Genomic DNA, 25,946 nt, shown 5'->3' with positions numbered 1-25,946 from the left:
GGGTCCCACCCCCGCCGGGTCCCGCCCCCGCGGCGCGGACCCGGAATAAAAGCGCTGGAGGGCGGCGTTCGGCCTCCCTCCCCGCTCCCTTACCTCTTACAAGCCTACCGACCTGAATTTAACCTCTGCTCCTGTTCACCTCCCAGCCTTCAAGCTGTGAAAATAATGACTTAATATGAACGCCCTGGCGTGAACTGCAGAGCCCTGGCGATTTCCAGGTTTCCTGTAATTACGTCCAGGTGAATGTGAAGAGAATGGAAAGGCAGACTCCCCAAGGGGTAGCCTCGGGCGCTGTGCACAGACGCGCACTGGGAGCCGCGAAAGGATGGGGAGCACTTTTGTGCACGGCTGTTTCCTCCGCAGGCTCAGGTGTGTGTGGCGCCACCGCCTTCTAGCTCGTCTGCCTCGCAGGGGAGGTAGAGCCTTTCCCGGGACCCGCCGTCCTGGGACCTTCAGAACCGGGAGCCGCATGCTGCCCCGTGATGGTTGCGGTCTGCTTGCTTAAATTACAGGCTAGGTTAAAGAGTTTACCCAAACCTTCAAGTGAGACTTGATCGTCCTCCTTTTAGTTGGAGAAACGGGTTGAGAGGTTAACGCAATGGGCTGAGGTCACAGACCCGTAAGCAGAGAAACCGGAACTGTAGACTGCCAGCCGCATAGCCTGACTCTTTCCAAGCTCAGAATTTGCTTACCAGGAAGTTTTCCGGCTCCCGGGCGCGCCCCCTACGAGGTCCTGTGTTCACTTCTTAACGCAAAATCCTGGCTGAATTGTTGGCTGTGTAAGAATTGGCTTTGCCTTGTCCCGCCCTTGATTCCCTGGGTAATTCTGGGGGCCTTGCTCACTTTATCCTATAACTGTCAGGTTTATAATTAATCAGGCAAAGTCTTGCAAAGTGAATTTCTCAATTTCTAGCTCAACAAGAGATCAGCAGGATGCATTATTACATCAAAACCCTGAAATGATTCTTATTATTTGATGAATAGCTCATCATCATTTATTAAATATCACCTTGATATGTTAAATAGGGCAGCAGCAAGTTACCTGAGTCAGAAAAGAAGCACTTATTAAAGGGTAAAGATTATGCTCAGAACAAATGACTGTATTGTGCAATTGAAGACTCAAAGTGTTTCTCGAAAACGCCATTATTTACCCTCTCTGGAAAAGGATACCTGGTTGGATGATAAACACACAAGGTCTATTCCTTCGCCCTTCTAATGGTAAGCAGACGAGAAAGATTATATGGCCAACTCCAGAAAAGCACCTGTGAAATTTCACCTGTGATAATTACCCCAAAGATCCCCAACACGCGTTTTCTTTGAGGAAAGCACCATCATTCGTGCTTAACTTTCTACTCTGTGTCAGGATTTCTGCTGATGGTTTAATACATTATTTCACTTAATTCTCACAAGAATTTTTTGAGCAGGTAGCCTTGCTTTACAGAAGAGAAAACAGAATAACAGAAAGCTGATGCAAAACAAGACAAAAACCCTAACCAAGATCTGGATTCAAACCCAGGTCTCGCCCCAGCCAGCTTGACCAATGAAATGCTGATTAAGAAGGTAAATTCACCTTCCTTATTTTTAGAGAAAAACAGCAAAGCTTATTAGTGCACAAACTAGGAGGAAGGACTGTGGGTTTTGCAGAGTCATAGACTCGAGAGGATGACAGGGAATTTACTCATCATTAAAAAAAAGAAGAAGAAAAACTTTAAATTACAGTCTGGACTAATTATTCTTGAACACATTTCAATTTTAATATATAATTTAAGAATGTAAAATGCATCCTATAAGGAAAGGAGAAACTTGTAGGTAAAATATTTTGACCAAAGAACAAAAACACAGATGTGAGATACCAAGACTAATCCTGGAGTCATTGAAGCTCAGCCCTCACTCAGCAGGACCGTGTGTGATTCTTGTGAATCCAGGTCTCCGCGGCTTCACGAGGGAAACGGATACTTCCATCTCAAAATGGCCCCATCGGCACTCACACTAACGATATACTGGTTTCCTGGACTTATCCGAACGCGGGTGATGTTGCCGCTGTGCCCCACCCCGACGTGGGTCACTTCACCCTCATTGTAATCCCAGACTTTGACCAGATGGTCACTTCCACCTGAAGAAGACAGACAGTTATATGGCATTGCTGTGATAGGACAGAGAGAAGCACTCCTGATTTTAAATAACTGGATCATTTCCAGTACATTCCCCAGGTGACAACTTAAAGGAAAGAAAAACCTATCTTTATAATAACTCTGTTCCTTGATTATAAAACTCTAGGTCTGTTGTAGTAAATTTGGGGGAAAAAATACAAAGAGGTAACATCACCCTTGATCCCACCAGTTTAATTTCTTCCAGTGTTTAATTTCTTCCAGTCTCTTTTCTGTAAGTTACACAGACACATATCTGTATATGTGATTGGGATCATACTGTGTTTAATTTTATATCATGCTTTAAGTAAATATAATTGTGAAGATTTAATTGATTTGGAACACTAATTTGTTAATGTCCTGAAGAGTCCAAGAGGCTGGCAAGAAATGAGACTGATGCTGTTCCAACAGGCGCGTTGTGTGGGAAATACTGATTTAAGAGCCTGGCTTTTAAGGGTTTGGCACAAAACAGCAGGGCAAGGCAGGCCAGACAGCCTAGACCATTCAAAGGTCCATTTCTACCATCGCTGCCCACCACAAAAAAGTAAACAGTGGGAGCTTAGCTTTTGTTTGTGCCCTTAAAGCTTGCGGGCAAACATTTCCTCTCATTGAAACGTGACTTCTGGATTTTTCTTTCCGAGCCACGCCGGCTACAGTGGTGAATCTAACCTTTATACTCTTCTGTGGTCACTTCCAATTGCCTCCCGCCTGGGGGTTCCATGTTCCCATTGAGATAAGCTGGGCTTGGCTTTCTTCGCTAATCCCAGGACTAACCTGTGACAAAGTGTACTCCTTCCGATGTGATATCCATGCCATTGATTGACCCGGACAAGGAACCGTCCAGCTCTCTGATTACTGACCCATCAAATACTTCCCAGTAAGCAATCTGGAATTCAAGAAAGACGCATTAGGCAGGATTTAGCTCAGTGGAATCATCCACACACAGTGCTAACAAAAGAAGGTTCCACTTTATATAGCAGGCAGCAAAAATACACCCTGCGATGATATAGCTGCTGAAATTATAAATAGGCTCAAGCAGGGGGGTGGAGAAACCATTCTAATATTTTTAGGAGTGGTTTTTAAATTTGCATTCTATTTAAAGAGATGTTGATGTGCTGGTGAACCTGGATTGAGACGGAAAGCGCTTTGGGTTCGACTGAGCAGACTGAGCCTGAAGCAAGAGGCCAAAGAAAGAAGAAAAGGGCCACTGCAGGCACTTCCCCACTTGTGCCCTTGACGGAGGAGGGAGAGCGAAGCTGGAGGCCTGGCGGGAGGGGAAGGCACGTCCTTCCTTCCTTCAGCTTGGGGGATGAATGAGCAGGCCGGACAGTTCTGGAGCCTGGGCCTTACAAAGTCACCTCTCACTGGGGCTGGCCCTCCCTCTTCCTCACGCTGCCTTTATTTCCAACCTTCTCTTCTGCCTCAAAGCAAGAGAACATTCCGCAGGGCCTGGTTTAAACAGAAACCGATAAGATCCCACCGCCGCCCACCCCAGGGAACTAGGTTAGGGTAGAAAGAAAACAGGGGCTCAAGGAAGGAAGATTTTTCTCTGAATATACTGCTTTGAACTTTGAACCTTGTAAATGTACAACCTAGTCAAAAATAACCTTTCTTTCTTTCTTTCTAAACAAAGAGCACTTAGCTAAGAATGGAGAGTGGGGATTTGCGTATACATTTCACCCAGAACGTTCTCTTTGTTTCATGTTGATGGACACTTGCTGGTGGGGGGGCGGGGGGAGAAGAATTTTGTTGTGTTGCAGTCATTATGCCAGGAATCTGCATTCCTTTGAATTTAGCTGGAAACTGTGTCTGCTACTTAAAATTTTTCTTTTAATTTTTTTTCTTTTGCTTTATAATTTCTATTGATGCTTGATCATAACTTTTACAATAAAGATCTGTTTTCACAGTCAAAACATAAAGCAGTATACGAGCATGCCAGAACCCTAGTTTCCCAGGAATCACATCTATGTAAGTCGTTGGTGCCTAACTACCCGTTTGGCAGATTTATGATTTAGGGTTTGAATATTCTGGTCAAAATTCTAGGAAGAGGGAACTAGACTATTTCAAGTCTCATAGGCTGAAATCTACAATATGGTGGATATCACCCTAATTTAGAAAGAATATGAAAGCTCTTATAGTGACGCTGTGATGAACTTCCTAACATGCACTCCACCCCAGTTCTGAGAGGAAGCCCGCTTAGACCGCAAGTCAAACATGGGCTGAGGGATGAGCAGGCTTGGGCCCACTCGGGAGGATTAGACACAAAGAAACTAACAACTGACAGAGACAAGGATGGAGGCGGATCTCCAGGCCCTCCCAGGACACTCTGTCTGCGGCAGGCAAATCCTGGTTGGACCAGGCAGCATTCCTTGGGTTTTTATGACAAACCGTCTTCAGGCAGTAGTTCCTAATCACCTGGGAAGCTTACACAGGAAAAGCCCCACTCCTGGATTCTAATCTGGGGGTGGGGATGATGTAGGAGGTAGGAGGACTGTAGGGGGGAGTCGCCTTTAGTATTTTTCCCACAATATTTTTATACCTTTAACACCATTAACTTTTCTTGTAGCTGGCAAAAAACCTCTTAAGTTATCTCAAAGTCATCTCAATGTCTAAATGCGGAGAATCCAAATCCAGTAACGGATGTGCAGGTAACCAGGCCACGATCTGGGTGGAAGATACCCCAGCTTCTTTGCCCCTCCACGTACCTCTCTACTGAAGCCTCTGGCTTGCTCTGAGGGGGTAAGTGTTCCCCCAAAAGGAAAAACCAATTTCACCCTGGACTCCCCAGCTGAAGAGATTTTTTAATATATTGATAAAGTGGGGTGACGAGAGATGAGCTCTACTGTCATTTGATTGGAATTCAAAGTGACAGCTTTGGGTTTGGGCACTGAGATTCTGTTCCAGCCTTAGAAATGTCCTCATAATCAAAACCAATACTTACTGAGTGTCCGCTGCGTGCTGGGCCCCCGGCTGTGAGCATTATATTCGAACATGACTTTAATCCTCACAGCAACGCCAGGACATCAGCAGTATCATCCCTTCCCTTTCACAGACGAGGAAGCAAAGTCACCCAAAGAAGTTACGCAGAGTTTCCAAACGGAGCGGTGGACCCACAGCAAAGCCATCAGTTGAAGTAGCGGGGCTGCACCCTTAGCCTCCACCCTTCACTGCTTTTCTCTTGTCCCAGAAAGCTCTGGACTCTTTACCTTCCTGTCTGTCCCACTGGTGATGATCTGGAACTCTTCAGGGTGGTAACAAACACACTGGAATAAAGTGTTGGCCAGGATCATCTGATTCCTCCTCAGATGCCTGAAAAATAAATTCCAGAGCTGTGAAACACGACTTTCTCTTCCTTAGAAAATTTGTTTATTATTCACACTGGACTTGATAAAGCTTGGCTTTGGGTTGGTTGAATTATCCCCAAACTGACTTCCCGTTGCTCTGCCCACTCCACTCCACAACCTCCCATCCCGACCACGGGGAGCGGCAGCAGTCAGGAGTGCTGGGTGGAGCCCTTTTCTAAAGACACGGCGCAGAATTCAATGCGAAGCCTCAAGCCCTGGTGGGAAGGAAGTAAGAGGCTGAACTCAGGGTCACCATGCAGCCTTCCACACACGGGACTTCATTCCCGAGGCCACCATTCGAAAGCGAAGGTCCCTAGAAGCTGGGCAGGAAAGCGTGGGGCAGGGCTTTTGAAAAATGAGTGTTGCTGAGCCTCACCCTCTAGCGACTTGGATCCAGTAGGTGAGGATGAGGCCAACAAATCTGCATTTTTAATCAGCATCCCAGGTGATCCTCCTGTGCACAGCGGGTTAAGAACCACCACTTTGGGGACCATACCAAGAAATCTGTAAATATCGCTTCTCCTTCCATTGACTGTGTGGCCCCGTGGCCATCTCACAGGCCAGGCTCTATGGCTCAAAAATGCACCTTCTAAACAGTCTCTTCTCATGATGAAAGTTTTCAAACATGGCCTCTGAGCTGAGCATTTTAAAAGACTTTGGCACAAATTAACCAAATGTTCCTGCTAGGCAACGGGGAGGATTTAAGGATTTGAGGTGGTCACAGACCATCCATAGAAACAAGTTCAGACCTACCCTTCTGGTTATATAATGTCCCGATAGAAAGTTCAAGTGTGGTCCACGGACCAGCACGGTGGTGGTGGTGGTGGGGGGGGGCCTGGGAGCTTGTTAGAAATGCAGAATCTCAGGCAATGCTCTGACTGTAGAATCAAAATCTACATTTTTAACAAGATCTCCAAGTGATTCGTATGCATAGCAAAGTTATAGACACGCAGGGCCAGAAGACAAAGGCTTGCTTTGGTTTTTTTAATGTATTAAATAAAAAGCATTCTGCCTTTGCCTTTAATTCCATTATCTTCCCTCTAATCAAGAACGTTTCTTATTCTTTTGCAATATCACTATATATATAGCATATCTATTTATCTGTCTGTCAATCTATCTTTTCTCCCATCCCTGTACTTCGTCAAGTCTCTCTAGTGCAGTTATATACAGAAGTGAGGCATCTTAGAGGGGTGCTCAGCTGGGAGAGGGGTTGGAAGAATAGGGTTTAATTCTAAATAAAAGACACAAGGCAAACGTGTATAGTCAAAAAAAAAAAAGCATCCTTGAAAACCCTGTGATTTATTCCAACAGTGAAGTTCACATGCTGTGGTCCAGTTGGCTTGGAGACAGTCACTGTACGAGGGTAACGATACGTTCACAGGATACGAGGTCCTGAGAATGTGGCACACTGTCGTCACTCCCACCCCCAAGGCACGCTCATCCTGGGCTTGACTGGACTCTGGGGAGTGACCAGAGGAACTCCTTGCGTTACCTACGTTGTTTCCTTTCTCCCCTTTTGGCAGAGTTTTTAGAGTTGCATTAGTGTAAGTTAAACCATGCTTCGCTCTGTGTATCTGGAAAGCTACTTCCCTATCTGTCCAGAAACTTCTAACATCCAGCTTTTCCTGAAACTATACCCTTTCTGCCAGTATCTGTAAGTCCTGAACAATCTGGAGATGAATGGCTTCTAAACACCCCTTCACTGTTGCTCCAAGTAAGATGTCCACCGTTTGTTTGAGTCTTCCCCCAGGTTCAGTAAAACAGTGGAATTGTTGAGCTGCGTCCTCCCCCATCGCCGGTACCTACACGAGGTCCCAGATGATGCAGGTCCCATCCGTGCTGGCCGTGACGCACTCCTCGTTGCTCTTATTCACCCTGATGCAGGACACGGAGGACTTGTGCTCCTTCAGCGCCTCTTCCAGCTTCTGGGTCTGGTAGCCGATCTGCCACACCCTCACCTGGAAGTCACAAAGCACAGGCTCTCAATTCACACCTGGGACTTTTGAAGGGGTGGGGAAAAAAAGATTGCAAGAGCTTTCTCACTGCTGCTGGGATGGACTTGTTTTTCCAATTCCCTGTTCTCATCTCCGTTGAGTGGGCTGGGGGTGCCAAGTTGCAGGGCAGCAATCTTCTTCCACGGAGCCAGGAGAGCACCACCAGTGACCCTACCGGTGACCCTATGCCTACTTCTACTTTTAGGGCTGAGAAATCGATCAGACACCCGCTGCTAAGACTGATGACACAAAGGCTGCTGCTAAACCAAGTGAAATAATACGTCTACTCATTTCTGCTGAGAGTTGCTCTCAAATTTCTCGTGCCATCAGGGAATCTCTTGGGTACCCAGAGCCATATTTAAATTTTCACATCAGCCGCTCACTTTTAACCATTTAAAATCAGTGGTTCTCAACCCCACCAAAGCCAATACCCACTTTCAGTAACAAATATTGTCTAGCACCCCTTTGCTATCTTGAAATGAAATCCCTAGCTAACACAACTCCCTATGAACCAAATTTCAAAACAGTCAGTATGATGCCCTGTCATAAAAAGGGTAAGTAAAAGGAAAGCTATTTGGTCATTATGGTGTGTCCTGTAATGGATAAACGGGCTGTCACAGCTATCCCAGAAAAACATAATAATGTAGTCAGATGCTTATGTCTTCTTAAAATGAATGGGCTGGACTTATGAAAAATAAGAAGAGCAGAAATTATTGTGTGGAAGTGGTGTGAGACAATGGAAGAGCTTAGTCCAGGGAAACACTGCACTGAAAACCAGTGTTGGGATCAGTAATGACAGACAAAGTTATCTGTACCTGCCAGGAGGAAAATAACCTTCAACGGAGTAAGGAAAACATTCTGAGACACTTTCTTTGTCATGAAGATGAGGAAGCAGGCGGTTACCCCAAGTGAGCTGGGTGGTCTTCATTTCTGTGGTGCCCAAATAATTCCCTATGTCTCGACATGGGGCAGGGTGATGACTATTGCCAAAGAAAACAAATCACCGATCCTGGAATCTCACCCTGGGTGCAGGCATTCATTTCCATTCGTTAGCAAGGGTGATGTGCAAATGTTCTAACTAGTGGGGTGGATCCGTGGATGTGCTGGGCATGAGCCCTTTAGTTGTGGGATGGCAGGGGGATTTAGGTATAAAGTAGTGGGATTAGGGTCTTCGCAACACAACTAATGGCTGCTTACCAATGAAAATGGAAGTAAGATACCTAAGAGTATTTTGGCAACTGCTGCATTCAGACCGGTGCATACCTGCGGCCCAGCAGCCCTGGTCGCTAGTACTTACAGAGGTCTTGAAGACTGTCTCTTGGAAGGAAAGATCTGTAATAGCTGTGGGGAGTGGGAGGGGAAAAGACTGCTGTGCAGGGATGAGGGCAATGAACTTGTTACGTGTGATTTCCTCCCAGGCAGTGGGACTCCAGGACACAAACACTCCACTACTAATTGGCTTGGTCCAAACTCTGCCAAAGGCTACAGGAAGATGCTGTATCTTTCTTCCTAGTTATTCCTATGATAGCATGGAGAAAAGAAAGGAAAAGGAGACATACTATGTCGAAAAAGGGAAGGCTTTGGGATAGGAAACAAGCGGGGGGGGGGTGGGGGAGGGGAGACTCTGAGATGAATGTGTGAAAGATGTTTTAGGCTCCTTGAAATGATGGAAAGAAAAGGTTGAGTGTAATAATTTTAAAATGATGGTCAAAGCATCTGGAGGGACAAATTAGGAGTTTGGGATTAGCAGATACAGACTACTATACATAAAATAGATAAACAACAAGGTTGATAGCACAGGGAACTACATTTGATATCTTGCAATAACGTATAATGAAAAAGAATAAGAAAATATATATATAACTGAAACACTATGCTGTACACCAGAAACTAACACAACATTGTAAATCAACTAGACTTCAATTAAAAAAAAGAATAGGATCTCCTTTAAAAGATAAAGACAATTTATGTAACTATAGTTTTTGAAGGAAAAAATTATTCCAAAATTCTAGCAAAACACCAACTTGGAGTCCCAGCTTGATTCCATATGGAACACTTTCATGTCTGTATCCTAAATGTCCTTTCAGGGAACAAGTATATTTAAAGGTGTATTTATAGTAGTAGAACTTTCATGTATGATATGTTTTAGGGGTTCATCACAATCTGAATTTGGTCCTACCTGACTTCAAGTACAGGCGAAAAGCATCAAATTAGTAGCCTGCTATGAGGCAGCTGCTCTGAATCAAGGGCTATTTTTAAAAGGCTCTGCCTTGGAGAACCATACCTCCCCTTCCCCACCGCCGCTGATGACCCTTTGACAGTCACTGGTGGTGGCGATGGCTGTCACTCCGATCCTGTGGGCATTGTTAATGACATACATCAGCCGGCCTGTCTCTGGGGCGAAGGCTCGGATTTTACCGTCGTCCCATGCTGGCATGAAAAGGAGACAAAAGGCAAGCAGGATCAGTGTACTCATGCTCTCTGCGGACTGCAGGTCTCCTAAATCATAAGTGAGAGACAGACCTGGGGGCAGCAGGGGTGATGGCCAGAAGAGGCTGGGCTCCCACCAACTGCCGGGAATCGTGCCCCTCTTTTCCCTGATTCCCCCAATTGGCACACCTGGCTGAGGGAAATGAGTGGCTTGCCTTCGTGGAAACTGCCTCCAGGTGCACCCCACTCCAGGAGAGAGAAAGTTGGGGAGGCCAGCTCCCACCTCTCCCGTGAGCTGCAAAACTTGCACATTCAACTAACTAGCTGATATTGCATCTCGGATGTGTGACTCAGTATCATCGACAAATAAATGTTGGCTTCCCGCCCCTCACCCTACCCTGAAACCTATGCTCCTTCTCCCACTCCCACCACCTGCCCCTTCTCAATAAAAGTTGCCACCATCCATTTTGTAAGTGAAGCATGGCGTTTCCTTGCTAGCGAGAAAGCAACGTGCCAAATGCAGCAATTGGGGGGAAGAGAAATTGCTATTTGGTAATTCCTAGCTCAGAAAGTATCCCGCTGGAAAGGAATCCCCAAGAGAGGCCAGACCAGTAGTAAGTGGACAGTGGGAGGCTGTTCTGGGTCACCCCCACACAGACACTAGTCGAATGAGAATGATGAGACCCAAAGCCACAGCCAGAGCCAGAGGCCAAGTCCCAGTACGGCGCCGTTACCAGAAATGATGCTCTTGCCGTCTCTCATGAAATCGATGCCGTGGCAGGTCATGTTGGGCATGGTGATCCGCAGCAGCTCTCTGTTAGACAGCGTGTGCCACACCCGGATGTCCTTCTTGGCACAGGTGGCAAACAGCTCAGCAGTGCCACTACAAAGAAGCCACCGGGAGAATAAGAGATGCAGCCATAAGACGCGTACAGTGTTTCTTAGGTGCGTGTTTGACATGGACAGGGGCTCCACGAGGATACAGGGGAGGATGCCTTTTAGACCCCTATTATCTCGGGCTTGACACACTTACAGATTTCTCGTGTAAAATGGTCTTTGGTGCCCGCAAATCATCTGTGGACAATCTTTTGTAGTCTTTCCTCTAAGGAAGGGTTGGAACAAAGGTGCCCAAAAGGAAAATGTCAAAAGTCTTCTGGGGGAGGGTATAGCTCAGTGGTAGACTGCATGCCTCGCATGCACAAGGTCCTGGGTTCAATCCCAGTCCCTCTACTTAAATAAATAAATAAAACCTAATTACACCCCCCCACAAAGAATTAAAAATAAAACTCTTTCAATGTCCTGCTGACCGAAGGATAGCATGCAACTCGTGAGCTAAACTACATCTGCAGTGTATCTATATTAAGAGGCTAAACAAACCATTTCTTGTAAAATAGACAATCCCGTTAAAATTTCAAAGACGAAAATGACAAGGGTGCCAGAAGTCATTCTTGCTGATAACCTAAAATATTTTTTCGCTCAGTGATGAGGAAATATGAGATTGTGGACAAGGAAGAGAATCCCAGAGTAATTGCTCTGTTGGTTGGTTGGTTTGTTTTCGCCAGAAAGGATAACTTGTAAATATAATGAAAAATACTGATAGGTCAAAAAAAATACAGATGATTCTGATTTGGATGAGAACAATAAGCCCTACCAGGGTATAACAGAGACCACCTGCTCTGCGAATATGACGTTCTAGCTACAGTCCCTGCAGAGACTGGGCTTTTAGATTTAAATACTTCTCAAGAAATTTCTACCTATCACAGCACAAGCACGTTTGTCGAAAGAGAGCCCCTCTCTCTTTTTTTAAGATCTACTCACTTTGGAATTAATGGAAAAATAAGTGGATCCTTCCCACCTATTTAGCTTTGGGGCTCAGAGATAATATTATGATGTGGAACTTGTTTCTTAGAAACAGCAAATGCTGGAACAGGAGAGCAGGAGCTCCTTGCCAGGCAGTCTTGATTAACAGAGATCAAATCCAGCCAGCATTAGAGTGTTTATATTTATTTGAAATAAGATGTTTTAGATCAGACGCTGCCTTCAGTGAATGAGCTCCTCCTTGGGGGAACGTGAGCTCTTAGAGGCACATGGACTCCTGTGAAAATCACGTATCATGGAATGAACGGCCCGAGAGAACTTTCCAAACTCTCCCTATCCTGATAGACAGGCTACTTCAGGAGTTAAGTCTAGTCCAAAAATGTCCTTAGGTTAGCATCGGAGAGATTAAGCTCCAAACTGACTGGATCGAGACGATGCACTGAGTACATGTGCTCCTTCCCTCTCATCTAAAATGCCCATCTACAGATGAATGGATAAAGAAGATGTGGTGTACATATACAATGGAATATTACTCAGCCATAAAAAAGAATGAATGCCATTTGCAGCAATATGGATGGACCTACAGATGATCATATTAAGTGAAGAAAGCCAGATAGAGACAAATATCATATGATATTGCTTATATGTGGAATCTAAAAAAAAAGGTACAAATTTTATTTGCAAACCAGAAATAGACTCACATACATAGAAAACCAACTGTGGTTACCAGTGAGGAAAGGGGCGGGGGAGGGACAGTTTAGGAGTTTGGGATTAACAGATACACACTATGATACATAAAACGGATAAACAACAAGGACCTACTGTATAGCATAGGGAACTATAGTCAGTGTTTTGTAATGAGCCATAATGGAAAAGAAACTGAAAATATATGTATGTATGTATATGTATAACTGAATCATTTTGCTGTACACCTGAAACTAACATTGTAAATTGACTATGCTTCAATGACAAATAAGAATAAAAATAAATAAAATCCTATGAAATAAAGATAGAGATAAGGGTGACAGAGGCACAGAGAGAGAGCCCTAGAGGTAAGGGCAGATGTAAATATAAATGTGTAGATACACATATTGTTTCCTTAATAATACAGGAAAGCAGGAAGTATTATCATCAGACAGGCCAGAAACACTGAGGATAAACAGTAATCAGCCAGATTTGGCAAAACTAATCAAATCGGCCATCAACAAATGGCAAACTATGACTGCAGATCTTTTTGACATTAAAACTGCGGATGGTTATTTGTTCCATTGGTTTCACGAGCAATTTACCGAGATACACAGCAACTAGATCCAGACGAACTCAAATCTTCTGCCTACTGCCAAATCTGGAAGACCCAAGAGGCGCAAACAGATGAGTCGAAAGGCCTTTGAAGAAAGGCACTACTGAGCTTTTCTCCAGACGCCACTGAGAAAACAGAAAAGTTCTGCCAGTTTCTTACCTTATCCACGATAGACTTATTAGAAAAGCCAACATTCTAAAGAGGCCCAAATCTGAACTATAAAACGAATGTAGCTGCTTGGTAGAGGCAATAGAAAGTTTGTTAAAATAATTCACTACCACAGACAAATTTAAGGAGAGAAAGACAATAATTCATTATGCTTTATCATGATGATGCTAATAGGCATTGGAAATGTATTAATTTCTACTTACAATGGAAAGACAATGTCCTCGACAGCTTCAAAGTGACAAGTTGTAATGAGAGTCTCTTTGAAATCTGTGAAATTGACACGATAAATGTGCGATTCTTCTGTTCCTACAAAGAACTGGTGTCCTTCCCCTCGAAGTGTGATGGAAGTGATGCCACCTTGTAACTGGATTTTCCTTTAAGGAGAAGCAAGAGGTGAAGTAGATTTACTCAATGAATGAGTGTATTAACCAGCTGAAGAATTACGGAGGATGTACGTTAGGCACGTGACCCAGGACACGCCTTCAAGGAGGCGACCCAGTCGGGAAGGCAGGAGTTACTCACAATATGAAGTGCCCACAGTGGGCCAAGGGTTGCAGGAATCAGGGGAGCTTATCAGTGAGATTTGTCTGAAACAGGTAGGATTTAGATGGGGGAACACTCCAGGCAAGCAGATGGGCACACATGACCATGGCATTTAAACACTCTATTAATTCCATTTCTGGGGAATAACCCTAAAATCGGGGGGGGGGACCTTTATGCCAAAGGACAATGTTATAAATTTATTTAACAGAATAAAAGGTTGGAAACCACCTAAATATCCAATTGTAATGGAATGGTTCCATGATCCATGGGGCAGCGACTTCAAAGAATATTTGCCTAGCCATTAAAACCATGTTTAAAAGGTTATAGAGTATATGTATTTTACCATCATAATTTGAAAAAGGTTGTGTGGTAATATCAAAAACATTTATCACGTATGTGTTAACTAAAATACCAGAATACCAAAATTTTGTATAAAAATAAGTATAATTATTTTAAAATGTATGTAAGTAACACAAGCAAGAAGAAATAATAAAAGGTCAATGGTGGCCATCTTCGCCAAAATTTTCAGCAATTATTTTGTCTTCTTTCACGTTTCAGAGATTTCAGATCCCCCTGCTCCCTAAATGTTTAGAGTATAAACTTCCTGAAAAATGAATATATAAATGAACGGGGCCCTAGACACCAAACCTTGCTCTGCAACTAACTTAGTTTTGACAATGAGAATTTGGTGGCGGTCCTTTTGCAGCGAACCTGCATGGAAAATGTAGTAGTTTACAAAGAGTCATTTGTTGGTGGGACACAGGACAGTTCATGAAGAAAAGGATGGACCCCAAGTCACATCCCCCTCCTTCACTAACCGGAGCTCTGGGGCTCTGGCTAAGCTGTCAGAAACCTCTGGGCCTTGGTTTACTCAACCACAGAATAACTCTCCTATGTAGGGTTGCCATCGAGATTAGAGACAGTGGAGGTCACCTACATGAGCCCAGAGAGGACATCTGGGCTGCAGAGAAGACAAGGTGCTTGGGGTCCCGGGCCTCCAGGGGCAAGGCCAGGACTCTCGCCCTGGTTCCCTTTGGAGTCTCCGTGACATCTCACGTGAGCTGCTTCCTCGGTCTACTCAGACCCGAGGAGGAGGTCACGGTATCCAATTTGAGCCTCGCTGCCAGTCACACAGGCTTATTTTGGAGACATTTATAGCACAAGCCTGGTAATAATTACTTCGAGTCCAATTACCTTCATCACAATGGGAACATTTGTGTGTTGAAAACAAGGGGTTAAAAATTAAAGGGTTGTATATAAAATGGATACACAATAAGGTCCTATTATATAGCATTGGGAACTATATTCAGTATCTTGTAATAGCCTATAATGCAAAAAATATGAAAGTATGTATGTATAACTGAATCACTATGCTGTACACCAGAAACACTTTATAAACCAACTATATTTCAATTAAAAAACATATATATAATTAAAGGGTTAATTTATTCTACTCACTTTATGTATCCAGAGTCTACTCAACGTTGTTCTTAAGTTGCCCCCCACCTCTTATTCCCCTTCATACAAACATAAAACTGGTCCCAATATATTCTCAGTAAGACCTATCCTGAGCATTGAATTTTAAGTTGCAACTTGTCTCTTACCTACTTCAAATCCCACCCCCTCTGACTCTACATGCTACTCCATTCATCTCCATTGCACTCATCACTCTTTCATACTATGTACCTTACTTGTTCATTTTGCTTATTATTTATTGTCTCCTCCCTCCTGCTGGGATGTAAGCTCCATGAGGGCAGGGGTGGGTCTTTTCTTTTTTTTTCTTTGCTTTATTCATTGATATCCCAAGCACCTAGAATAGTGCCTCGTACACAGTGAGTGCCCAATACAGATGTGTTTGCATGAAGACAATGGATGCTCATTTCTCCAATGCATATGCGGGTACACAGAGCTCAGAGGCGGGGGGGGGGGGAGCATATCAAGGGGTGTCTGGCTTCCTTTGAAGCTAAGTTCAAGTTCTGCCCCTGCTCCTCTGAAAAGCGAAAGCGTCTTTCTCTGATTCTCTCTGAATGTCCATGGTATATTTTACTTTATCTAGATCATGAGATTTGTATTTATATATCACCTTATATTATAGTGACTTTCTCATGTGTCCCCACACCAGACTGTAAGTTCTGCGCAGGCAAATACATATCCTATTTTTCTTTATCTTTTTTGATAGCATCTAATACATCAGTTTGGATGGAGAAGTACTCAATAAATACTTGTTAGTGACAATGTATAAGATTTTATTTTAATTAGACAAGCCATGAAAAGTACATAGCATAACAGCCGGCATATAGAAACAGCTGGGACATGCTGGCTATCTGTATGAAAACCTGTATTTGAATACATTAACTACTAGCATAGTACGTGGCACAAAGTAGGTACCCACTGCATAATAAATTTCATTAAGTAAATCAAATTTGAAAGTTTGAAATTTGGGGTTATTGTTTATAAGTTTATAACAGCACATTTTTCTCTGGCATAACTCACTGTATTAGTTAAATCATAACTTACGCATTTATTATACGTAACAATGGACTACTTGGACTAATTCAACATAAGCCACAGTCTTTTCATTGGCAAAACCCACCACCCCATTGTGATTCCAACTACTCGTTTTAACAGCAAGATGAGATTCTTTAACTACACATCACTTTGCCAATATCCCATAGTTGCTGGCTTTAAGCTAACCTCCTAGAGGGTCTCTCCCCATCCAAACCCTGTGGGGCCTGGAACTTACTTGATGGCTTTGTAGCTGGGGCTTTTACAGAAGACCAGCAATCCGGCTCCAGAGCCCACCAGTAACTCCCCCATCTTCAGGCACTTGATGGCTGACACTCCCTAGGCGGAGACAGAGCATTAAGAAAAAGGCAGAACAGTTTCATCGTAAAGAATCTGTGTGTGACCTGATAAACGGCCAGGGCCATGCTGATGCTGCCTGGCTGGAGCTAAGGAAGGTACTGCCTGTGATGTCCCCCCCCGGGCTGGGCTACCGAGCTGGGGTGCCAGGAAGGAGCCCTCCTGCTCCTGCCAGGAGCAAACATACTTCACCAAGCTTCCTACCTTTAAAACCGCCTGTGCATTTTGAATATACTAAAAATTACCACTTCATGCCCCCTCGAATGCAGTTCGAGCAGAAGGCATGAGCACAGCCACAGCAGTGGCAGCTCCTGAGTTGCCACTGTTTTCGTCAAGACTTAATTCTCACCATACAAAGAGACCACATTTGAAATCCAAAGAAAGCACAGGCGACTCCTTATTGCTTAGAGACTGCATTTTCTGAACTAAAGCATGCAGTACATAATGTTACCAATAATAGGAAACAGATTTAAATTCAAAGCCATCTTCAAAGTTTGGGGACGTATGGCCATTTAATGGCACCCACCATGAAGCCCTAATTTTATTTTATTAATTTGTTTTTTAGTGGAGGTGCTGGGGATTGAATTCAGGACCTCGTGCACGCTAAGCATGCTAGAAAATGGCAAGGCAGAGCAGACTTAGATCGTCTCTACTCACCAGACTGAATTTGTCCTTCACAGGCCCAGTGTCCACCAACAGTTTAGTCCTGGGGTTCATCTTTAGAATATCTCCAGTGGTGGTGCCAAGGTAGAAGAAGCTATCGTCATTGGCCATCTGGGGAGCAGAGAGAAAAAGAAATGCGAGGACCTGGCTTTCCCCAGGGGTGCTCACAAACCCCTGATCAGGGACAGGGTGAGCTTCCTCTGAACCCCATGGAGACCTACAAAGGTACTCAGGGTGACTTATGCATTTTCAGACTCAAAGATGGGTAAGAGCAGCTTTGAAGGGAGCAGAATCAGGGCCAACTCAGAACTGGAGGAAATATTAGACTCTACTCAGCCTGGGTGTTTCACTGGACGTGGCCCTGTGTCTGATGTTAGTGTGCACATCCCAAGACACCTCCCACGGGCTCCTAGGATGAAGGTGTGCTCCTCCAGAAAGAATATGCATTCGCTTTCTCTCATGTTTTCCAAAGTCTACATTCATAAAATGAGTCTATGCATTAAACAAGAGGAGTGAGTCAATGGAGGATGGGGTTACAGGCACGGATGTCTGAATCCATACTAGAAACATATGAATACTTCCTCTTTATGCAGAAGACTGCAGTTCAACAAGAAGTTTCATTGTTAGAGAACTATTTCCAGCACAGAAAGAAAGTGACATAGAGATTGTGTGGGCTCGGGGTGCCTCCTGGCTACACTGCTTCCCTTTAGGTGAGGCAGGTTTCTGGGGTCAAACCGCAGTCCAGGTCCCACTAAAACAGACCTAACAGCTGTGTCTAGACAGCGCCGCTCTAGCTTCCCACTGGAGCCCCCAAAGTGAGACTCTTCCTCTTCCAAACCTCACCTCTGCACCCCCAGCCCAAGGTGCACATATGTACACACACGTACACTCACACACACACCTATCTGGTCAGTACCATTAATAGGAACGTGTACTAACGTTACCTAAGATAACACTTTGAGTGATACTCACTGCAACACTCAACACTATTCTTTTCATCTGTCCTGTTTGGCACTCGATGGGCCAGATCTTTCTATTTGGGAGATCCAGTTCCCACACTCGAATGGTCCCACTGCAGAAAAGGAACATAATCAAATGGAGACCCACTGAATAAACACTTCATCTCTTCTCTGTTTTCTGCTCTCTCCTGAAGGAGAAGCAGAAAGGAAGAGAACTAGGTATTTTTGAGAATTTGTTACGGCCTGGTGACCTAGCTAAGATACAGTCGTCACTTAGTATCCACAGGGAATAGGTTCCAAGACCCGTTGTGGACACGAAAATACACGCATGCTCAAGGCCAATAGGCGGCCCTCCTCCGTATTCGCTGGTTCTGCACCCGCGATTCCGCACTCGAAGACTGTACCAACCGCGGATCGCACGCACAGTGCGTGGTGCGCAGTTGGGTGAATCCGCGGATGCGGAACCGGGGATCGCGAGGGCGGTTCGCATTCCGTTCAGTCCTCAACCACCCTGCGAGGTAGGTTTCCTGCTCCTCCAACCCTCCAAATGAGAAAACGCAGAGCCTCCCACGGCAGGGCAAGGATTCCCACTCCGCGCTCTCTCCCTTTGAAGTGAATACTCTGTGCATAGTGAATACAGATAAACATACAAATGAACAAGTAAACCAATGAAGAACAAATTGAAGTTCGTCAAGTATGTTTCTTTCAAAGGATGGAGTCTTGGGAACAGTTTTTAAAGGGAAGGACTCCAGTGTGGAGAGTCCTGTCTTCAAGGAAGGAGAAATGAGACTAAGCAACTGAGAGTCAAACAAAATCATCATCTAACAGAAGACTTGGCACAGAGCTGCTTGTTAATCACTGTATGTTAAATTAATCTGTGTGATTGTAGAAAAATATCATGGTTAATTAACCTCATAAAGATTTCAGCTAATATCTTAAGGCAGAAAAGATTAATTTTAAAATATGTTGATAAAGTTCGGTACACCCCTTTTTTTTTTTTAGCCCCCAGAGTTATGCACAGAGTAAGTGCTCAAGAGTATTTTGCATATACTTTCCAAACTTAGAAAAAAAAATCAGCTTTTCCATGACCTCTCTGGGAGATGTCATTTGGATGCTCAGATACTGGAATTTGTAGGACATCTCATGCAGGACAGTATAATGGAATATCTGAAATTCGGAACATTTCGGAGAACCCAGCATACGTGTGTACCATATCAGAAATCTTACTTCAAAGTGCTAACTTTTTCTCAGTTACCAATGCTACATGAAATTAAAGCAGACCTAAAATAAAGATTGTCCTAAAAAAATTTTTTTTGGCTTAAATTGAAGTTCTCACTCCTGGAGAAACATTGTCCATGGACATCAGAGGGGGCAGACATGAGAAGCAGACAGACTGCCATAAAACACGGCTTCAGTCCAACTACTCTGCAAACCTCAAGGGACTTGAGTTTTGTGTCCACCAGGAACTTCCAAAGTCAAGGTAGGATGTGGTCAGCTGCTGTAGGACCAGAGTACTGTCCTCATACGGTTCTCTCCTTAGGGGCTGGCCTTCATGCTAACCGGTTAGTTTCACGGCCTCTGAATAAATCCTTCCTCGTAATTAGCCACGGAACAAATGCATGCTGAATGTCACAAGGTGGGGACAGGAAACAGCACAGATGGAGAACAGCACACATCTTAGGCTGGAAAAGTAACCAACAATGTGCACCTTTCACAGATGGGAGACCCACAGCTGGGCTGAAAAGATCAGTTCCACCCAACGTACGCTGCAGCCCTGCGTTCACAGATTTCTGACCTTTCAACTGCTATGTGACATGAAAGAGGATGCCTTTATATTGGTTTAACCTTCACATCAAACTCCAAACAGGGCTCTGATCAGTGAATCTGTAAATTAATTTCTTCTGTTAGACAGAGGCTGGCCTCTGTTCAGACCTTCTGCTCGGTCCCCCTTAGCTGCTTGAAGCTGACCCTACCGGAAATTATCTCATATGGCTGATAGTTGAACACTGGAAACTTCCTGGCACAGTTCATTCGCAAACTATCATTTTGTGAGACCTAAATCAAGAGCAGGTGTTAAGAAACATCAACCCGTAAATGAACCAGAGCAGTTGTGCAAATTACCCTGTGAGCAGGGATCGTAGGCAACGTGTGATCAGTAACAGGCAGGCCAGAGCCTGACATGGGTTTAGCAGGTCAGCAGAACCTTCTCAGTAGGAAGCACAGAATACTCAAATAACCATCTTTTAAAAGACTTTCAGCTAAAAGGATTTTTCTTGACTCCAAAATCATGAAAATTGCAATGGAAGGTCTTTTCTTCCAGGATGAAAACCACATTCTCCCTAATTGGAATGACCATGTGTTCTGCATAAGCAAATCAAGGGATTTACGAGTTCTGAAAACCAGCAGACACGTACTTTCCAGCAGTCACAAACATCTCGTCGCAGCACTTGGAGAAGATGACGGTGGTGGCGTTCCCGACGCTAAGGCCGGCCGCGGGACTGCCACAGACGGCCTCTCTCTTGGCTATGCTCCACACCACTACGCTGCCGAGAGGGGAGGACAGAGAGAGTCAGGGGAAACTGGCTTTCAAACTAACAAACGGCTCTTTAGCGGTTCTAGAAGGAAAAAAAAAAGGTTACTTACAAAGGAACAAAAGGATGACACTGACCGTCCCCCTGCCCCCGACATCTCCTCAATCACATTGGATGTTAGAAGACAAATGGGTGACACTTAAAAAGTTTATAAGGGAAATGATTACAAGGTTGAAAACCCATGAGCCTATCAATCAAGTCTGATGCTAAAATAAAGGAATTTTCAGATGTGCGGGGCATAAACGTTGACCATTCATTTATCTCTTATAAAAAATTTTCCATGGGGAAGTACTCCAGCAAAATAATAATAATAATAATAATAATAATAATAATAATAATAATAATAGTAGTAGTAGTAGTAGTAATAATAATAATAATAATAATAATAATAATAATAATTGAAAGCAATAAAGAGGGTAGCATAGGAGTGGTCTCAAACTTGAATCTGTGTCTGAATCACCTGGAGGGCTGGCAAAACCAGAGGGTGCTGGGACCTACCCTCAGACTTTCTAACTCAGTAGGTCTGGGGTGTGGCCTGAGAATTTGCGTTTCTAAAAAGTCTCAGGTGGTGCTGATGGGTAGAATGGACACCCCGTACCCCCACCCCCACCCACTGGCCCACAGAGTTGACCCCTGATTGTCCAAATCCAATCGGCAGAACCCTGTGCTCCTCGCTACCAAGACTATTTAGGGACGGGCGTATTGCATTTTCCGAGTACAGCAAAGTTTGGTTTTCTTTCTTTCTCTAGAGAAGAAATTTTCTTTGGAATGTTTTTCTCAACATCTCCAAGTTTTCTACAAGCAAATTTTAGATAGCCTAGACTCAAGCTTAAAATTACAGGGGAGATGAGCCGTTTTGCAAATTAACCTTGATTAAGAGGCATTTGTTTCTCCCCCAAGGCCCACCCTTGGCATCCCTCCGGCAAGGGCTGGGGGTGGGGGCGGCCTAATTGCCAAGCTCCAAGAAGCCCTGGGGCTGGGACCCAGGCATCGGTAGTTTCAAAATTTCCTCAGGCGATTCTAATGTGCATCCAGGATTGAGAACAACTGCAGTTAAATCGAGCTAAGAATGTTAATATGTGATCTCTGGTTGCATTTCTTATGGAAAAAAACAATCAAAAGGGGATGAGCCAGGGAAGCGTGACTATTTACATGGCAAGGAAATGACTATAAAAGGAGGAAATCGCATGAAAATTTTGTCGATTTGCTATATGTTAAGAGAACTGTCAATATATAACTACACACAAATGCAAAATTCTATTGCAATTAACCTCAACCTTGTTTATGGAGCTCAAACAAGAAAATATCTGTAAAAGTGCCCCAAAGTATTAAATCCAACCCAAACCTCAGGTGTTAGTATTTCTCTTCTACAAACGATGTTCCTTTAGCATTTATAGACGAATAGGCACTGCATTGATTGTTCTTCCTAATATAAAACTTTTCTCCCCCCAATTTCATTTATGCGTATTTGTCGCCTACAAAACTTGGCTGTGAGATCCCTGAAGGCAAAGATCATGTCTTGGCGAGGCAAGTTAAAAATGCCACATCTGGAGTCACACTGCCAGGGTTTGTCCTCGAGCTCTGCTACTTAGCTGGTGACTTTAGTTCCTCATCCATCATACGACCCCAGTAGCTCCCATAGCATGGAGCTGTCATGAGGCTTAAATGAGATAATGCAGTTAAAATGCCCAGCACACACCTGTCACATAGTAAGTGCTCAAAAAAAAAAAACTTAGCTGTTGTCAATGATAAGAATGTTGACGACAAGGGTGATGTCATCTTGCACAGCAATGGTTCTTGAGTTAGCTGCACATTCGAATCCTCTGGGAAGCCTGTATAATTCCTGAAGCCACGGCCTGTCAATCAGACTCTCTGAAGGTGGAGCCAATTGTAAGTAATTTTCTGAAACTCCCAGTTGATTCGGTGTGTTTCCAGGCTTGAGAACCACTGTCCTGTGGTAGTTTCCTCAGAGGCTTTTCTCAGCACAGACACCCAACGACAGATGGGCAAACAGAGGATGTCAGAAAGGAGAGGGTACTTAACATGTCTAGAAATACGCCTAGTGGAAAGTAAGTGAATATGCTTAGTTCATTACCTTCCATCATCTGGGCCTCCTAGAGATACCAAGTACAAATCATTTGGTGAAAAGGCCAGAGCTTCAATTTTGCCCTTGTGAAGTGACAGCCGAGCAATCAGCTCCCTGTTCTTATAATCCCACAAAATGATATCTGCCTGGGGACAAGAATACACTGTCAGATCATAGGCTGGCTTTAAAAGAATCGGAGGAGATGGCTACCCTTCTCAGTGAAAAATAATCATTTGTCACTTACAAACATGACAGCAAGAAACGGAAGTAGCTGTAAGCAGGGACTTTTGTTTCTGAGCGTTACGGGTCACAAGCTGTGACATCAGATATAAAACCACCAGACTCCTTCACTCTCAGCCTGGTAGGAGGAAAATGAGTCCCAAGAGAAGTCGAAATTAAGAAGAGGAGGGTATAAACATGGCAGCACGGAGCTATTCTGAAGTGGGGCGGTTTTGCTTAGGAGGCACTTCTAAATCAATTCACAATGAATGATTTTTGGTTTATTTACCGTGAAGCCCATGAATGTGACTTGTCCGGAAGCAACGTAAGCTCCGCTCCTGGAGATGGTCACACAGGACACATTGTTGCCATGGCCATGTAGGAAATTCTGTTCCTGAGTATTGATTGCTTGAATGAGGATGGTGCAACCCAGAGGGTAAATCAGATGCTCCTGGTCTGGGTGGCATTTTAGACCAGTGGGCACATGTCCTAAAAGAGAGAGATTAAAAGTAATAATAATCAGGTGCAGAACTGGCTGGTAATTTTTTTTTGAATTGATTACAAAAAAGAACACTTTTGAAATAAGCCTTAGTTCAATTAAAATAAGTTTTGGGGCAGTGAGGAGGGGTGGTAATTTTTTCTTAATTAAAATAGATAATTTTATTCCATTGACAAGAAGGTTGGTCTAATATATAAGCTTTTCAAACTTGAATGTGCATGAAAATCTCCAGCGGCTCTGGTTAAAATGCAGATTCTGATTTTAGGTCTGGGGTGGGGCTGAGATTCTGCACTTCTGAAAAGCTCCCAAGTGATGCTGATGCAGCTGATGCTGGTCCAGGAACCACACTTTGGACCCAGGTCCAGTTTTTGTAATACTAGGAAGGCATGAAGCAGGAGCTGCCTGTCTGGGTGAGTGCAGAGGCATAGGCAGAAATTATGGCACAGAGTTTATTTACTGCCAGGAAAAGATTTGCGTGGCATACTAAATGGGAAAAAGTCTGATTATAAGAGAGTATGTACAGCATGAGTCCACTTTTATTAAAAAATTACATGTAAATGTATATTTGAAAGGATCATACCAAAAGTCTCATTTGGGAAATGTAATGATGCCTGATTTTTTTCTTTTGGCGTCACTGTAGTTTTCACTTTCTAAACTCTTGTTCTTAAGTACAGCTATGGACTTCTCCCTGTATTCTCCGTGCATAGCATACTATTTGGCATGAAGTAGTTCTAGATAAATGCATTGTGACTACATGAAAGCATATAAATTGTCACAAAACCAACAAGGTAAAAACAATGCAATGAATATTATTCAATTTTAAAAGGCCAAGAGAATTGCCAGGGGAGACACTGGGATGTACTTGACCATATCGTTACTCTTTGAGCTACACAAAACAGCACGAATTCAGTAGCAGGGCTCTGTGTTTGAGGCCCTGTACTTGTCACCAGTGTGACCCTTTGCCCTTCCAGCAGGCCCATCACTTCCTTTACCAATGATCTGGTAACCAGCTCTAAATGATTGATACCTCAGATGTATAGGTGCTCACTTTCTACCAGCAGCTCTTAAAGTAAAAGGAAGATTTCAGAGCCACGTCCTAGAATGTGCTAAATCTTTAGTCATAGTCATAGTTATAGATTGTTCTGCATCTATATTATTAGAATTTTAAAGCTTTCAGGCATCAAACGCACTTTTAAGTTTGCTTTTTCTAAAGTGTAATCCACTGCTTGTTTTCATCTTTCGCAAAAAACCGAACAGCATCCCCCCAACCCCTCACCCCGGCTTATTGTTCCAAATAGTTAGCAGTGATAGGTCAGATTTGAGCAGAACAACCAGGCTTCCTCTGACCAAAGCAACTCTCTCCTCCAGCTCCCTGAGGTGTCCTCTCCGCCTTCCATCATGGTTTGAAATCCTCACCAGCAGAAGAACCCTTCCTTTGGATTAGAGGACAAATCACCCCCTAAACTGGTTGCTCAAACACGTTTCCCTCCCCCCCAGCCTCTTCTCATTAGTACATCAGCTGGGATTTTAGAAGTTCCTTGTTCCCAGGGGCCTTACAAGGACTCTGTAATCTGGTGGTTACTAAGGCGCGGGCAGCTTTGTGGGCTGTGTGGGGCTTAGAGCCAGTGGAGTGCTGATTTAGTGGGTGAAGGGTTTCAAACGACACTTACTCATCCTTTCCACCTGGTGAAGAGGCATTTGGTTCCTTTTAGGTGCTGGCAAAACACATCCCATTCTTGGAGGCTTGGAGCGAGAACGGGACTCTCCAAGACCTTTGAGCAGGAGGGGCTGTCTGGGCCCCCAGTGCTTGGCCCTGGCGAAGGCTCATGCCAGTGTCGTAAGCTGCCTTCCCGGTGCCACCCAGTGGCTCCCTCTCCCTGTTTGCACTGCACGTTCCCGGGGTTCCTAAACCACCCAGTCCGGACATGCTGGGGGTCTCACCATTGAATCCGATCACGGCCTCAAGCTCCAGCTCGGCCACCTCGGCCTTGGGTGAAATTTGGTTCTCCATCACCTGGAGACTCGGCTCACTTTCCTCTCAGCCTCCGCAGGTGCAGCGTCTTCCGGTCGTTATGGTAACGGACTTGCGCATGCGCGCCAGATCCACGCCCGCCCCGAAAGCAAACTGGTGGAGTTCAAGTTCTTAGACCTTCTTGAAATGGAGAGAGGGCTTCTTTTTTACTTTATGGTAAGTATTTCAATGGAAATTTAAGGGGCACTAAATGCACAGAACTAATTCCCTCTCCCCCATGTAAAGAGTCTGTGACCTTTTGGGTAACTATATGATCAAGCACCGAGTGGCATTTAAAAATTAAACATAAAG

General features: G+C 44.2%; 2 protein-coding genes across 2 annotated transcripts in view; one reads left to right on the top strand and one right to left on the bottom strand.

Moving 5' to 3' along the window:
- Window positions 1-1,729: 1,729 nt before the first annotated feature.
- LOC102544211 (cilia- and flagella-associated protein 52) lies at window positions 1,730-25,757 on the bottom strand. Its single transcript, XM_072940706.1, has 14 exons — window positions 25,565-25,757; window positions 23,414-23,613; window positions 22,915-23,051; window positions 20,643-20,771; window positions 18,242-18,341; window positions 17,264-17,380; window positions 16,488-16,588; window positions 13,405-13,575; window positions 10,650-10,798; window positions 9,770-9,915; window positions 7,298-7,449; window positions 5,354-5,456; window positions 2,922-3,033; window positions 1,730-2,113 (listed from the first exon to the last, which is right to left on the bottom strand). The coding sequence occupies exons 1-14, from the start codon at window positions 25,632-25,634 to the stop codon at window positions 1,938-1,940; spliced, it is 1,863 nt and encodes a 620-aa protein (XP_072796807.1). The 5' UTR covers window positions 25,635-25,757; the 3' UTR covers window positions 1,730-1,937.
- Window positions 25,723-25,946, top strand: part of LOC140685448 (XIAP-associated factor 1-like) — a 118,543-nt gene continuing 118,319 nt past the window's right edge. Inside the window, exon 1 of the mRNA XM_072940707.1 lies at window positions 25,723-25,811. The gene's annotated coding sequence lies outside the window, so the exon portion shown is untranslated. The remainder of the gene's footprint in view (window positions 25,812-25,946) is intronic.

The sequence above is a fragment of the Vicugna pacos genome, chromosome 16 (genome assembly GCF_048564905.1).
Source record: "Vicugna pacos chromosome 16, VicPac4, whole genome shotgun sequence".
Taxonomy (NCBI): Eukaryota; Metazoa; Chordata; class Mammalia; order Artiodactyla; family Camelidae; genus Vicugna; species Vicugna pacos.
This window is presented reverse-complemented; position numbering and strand designations above follow the sequence as displayed.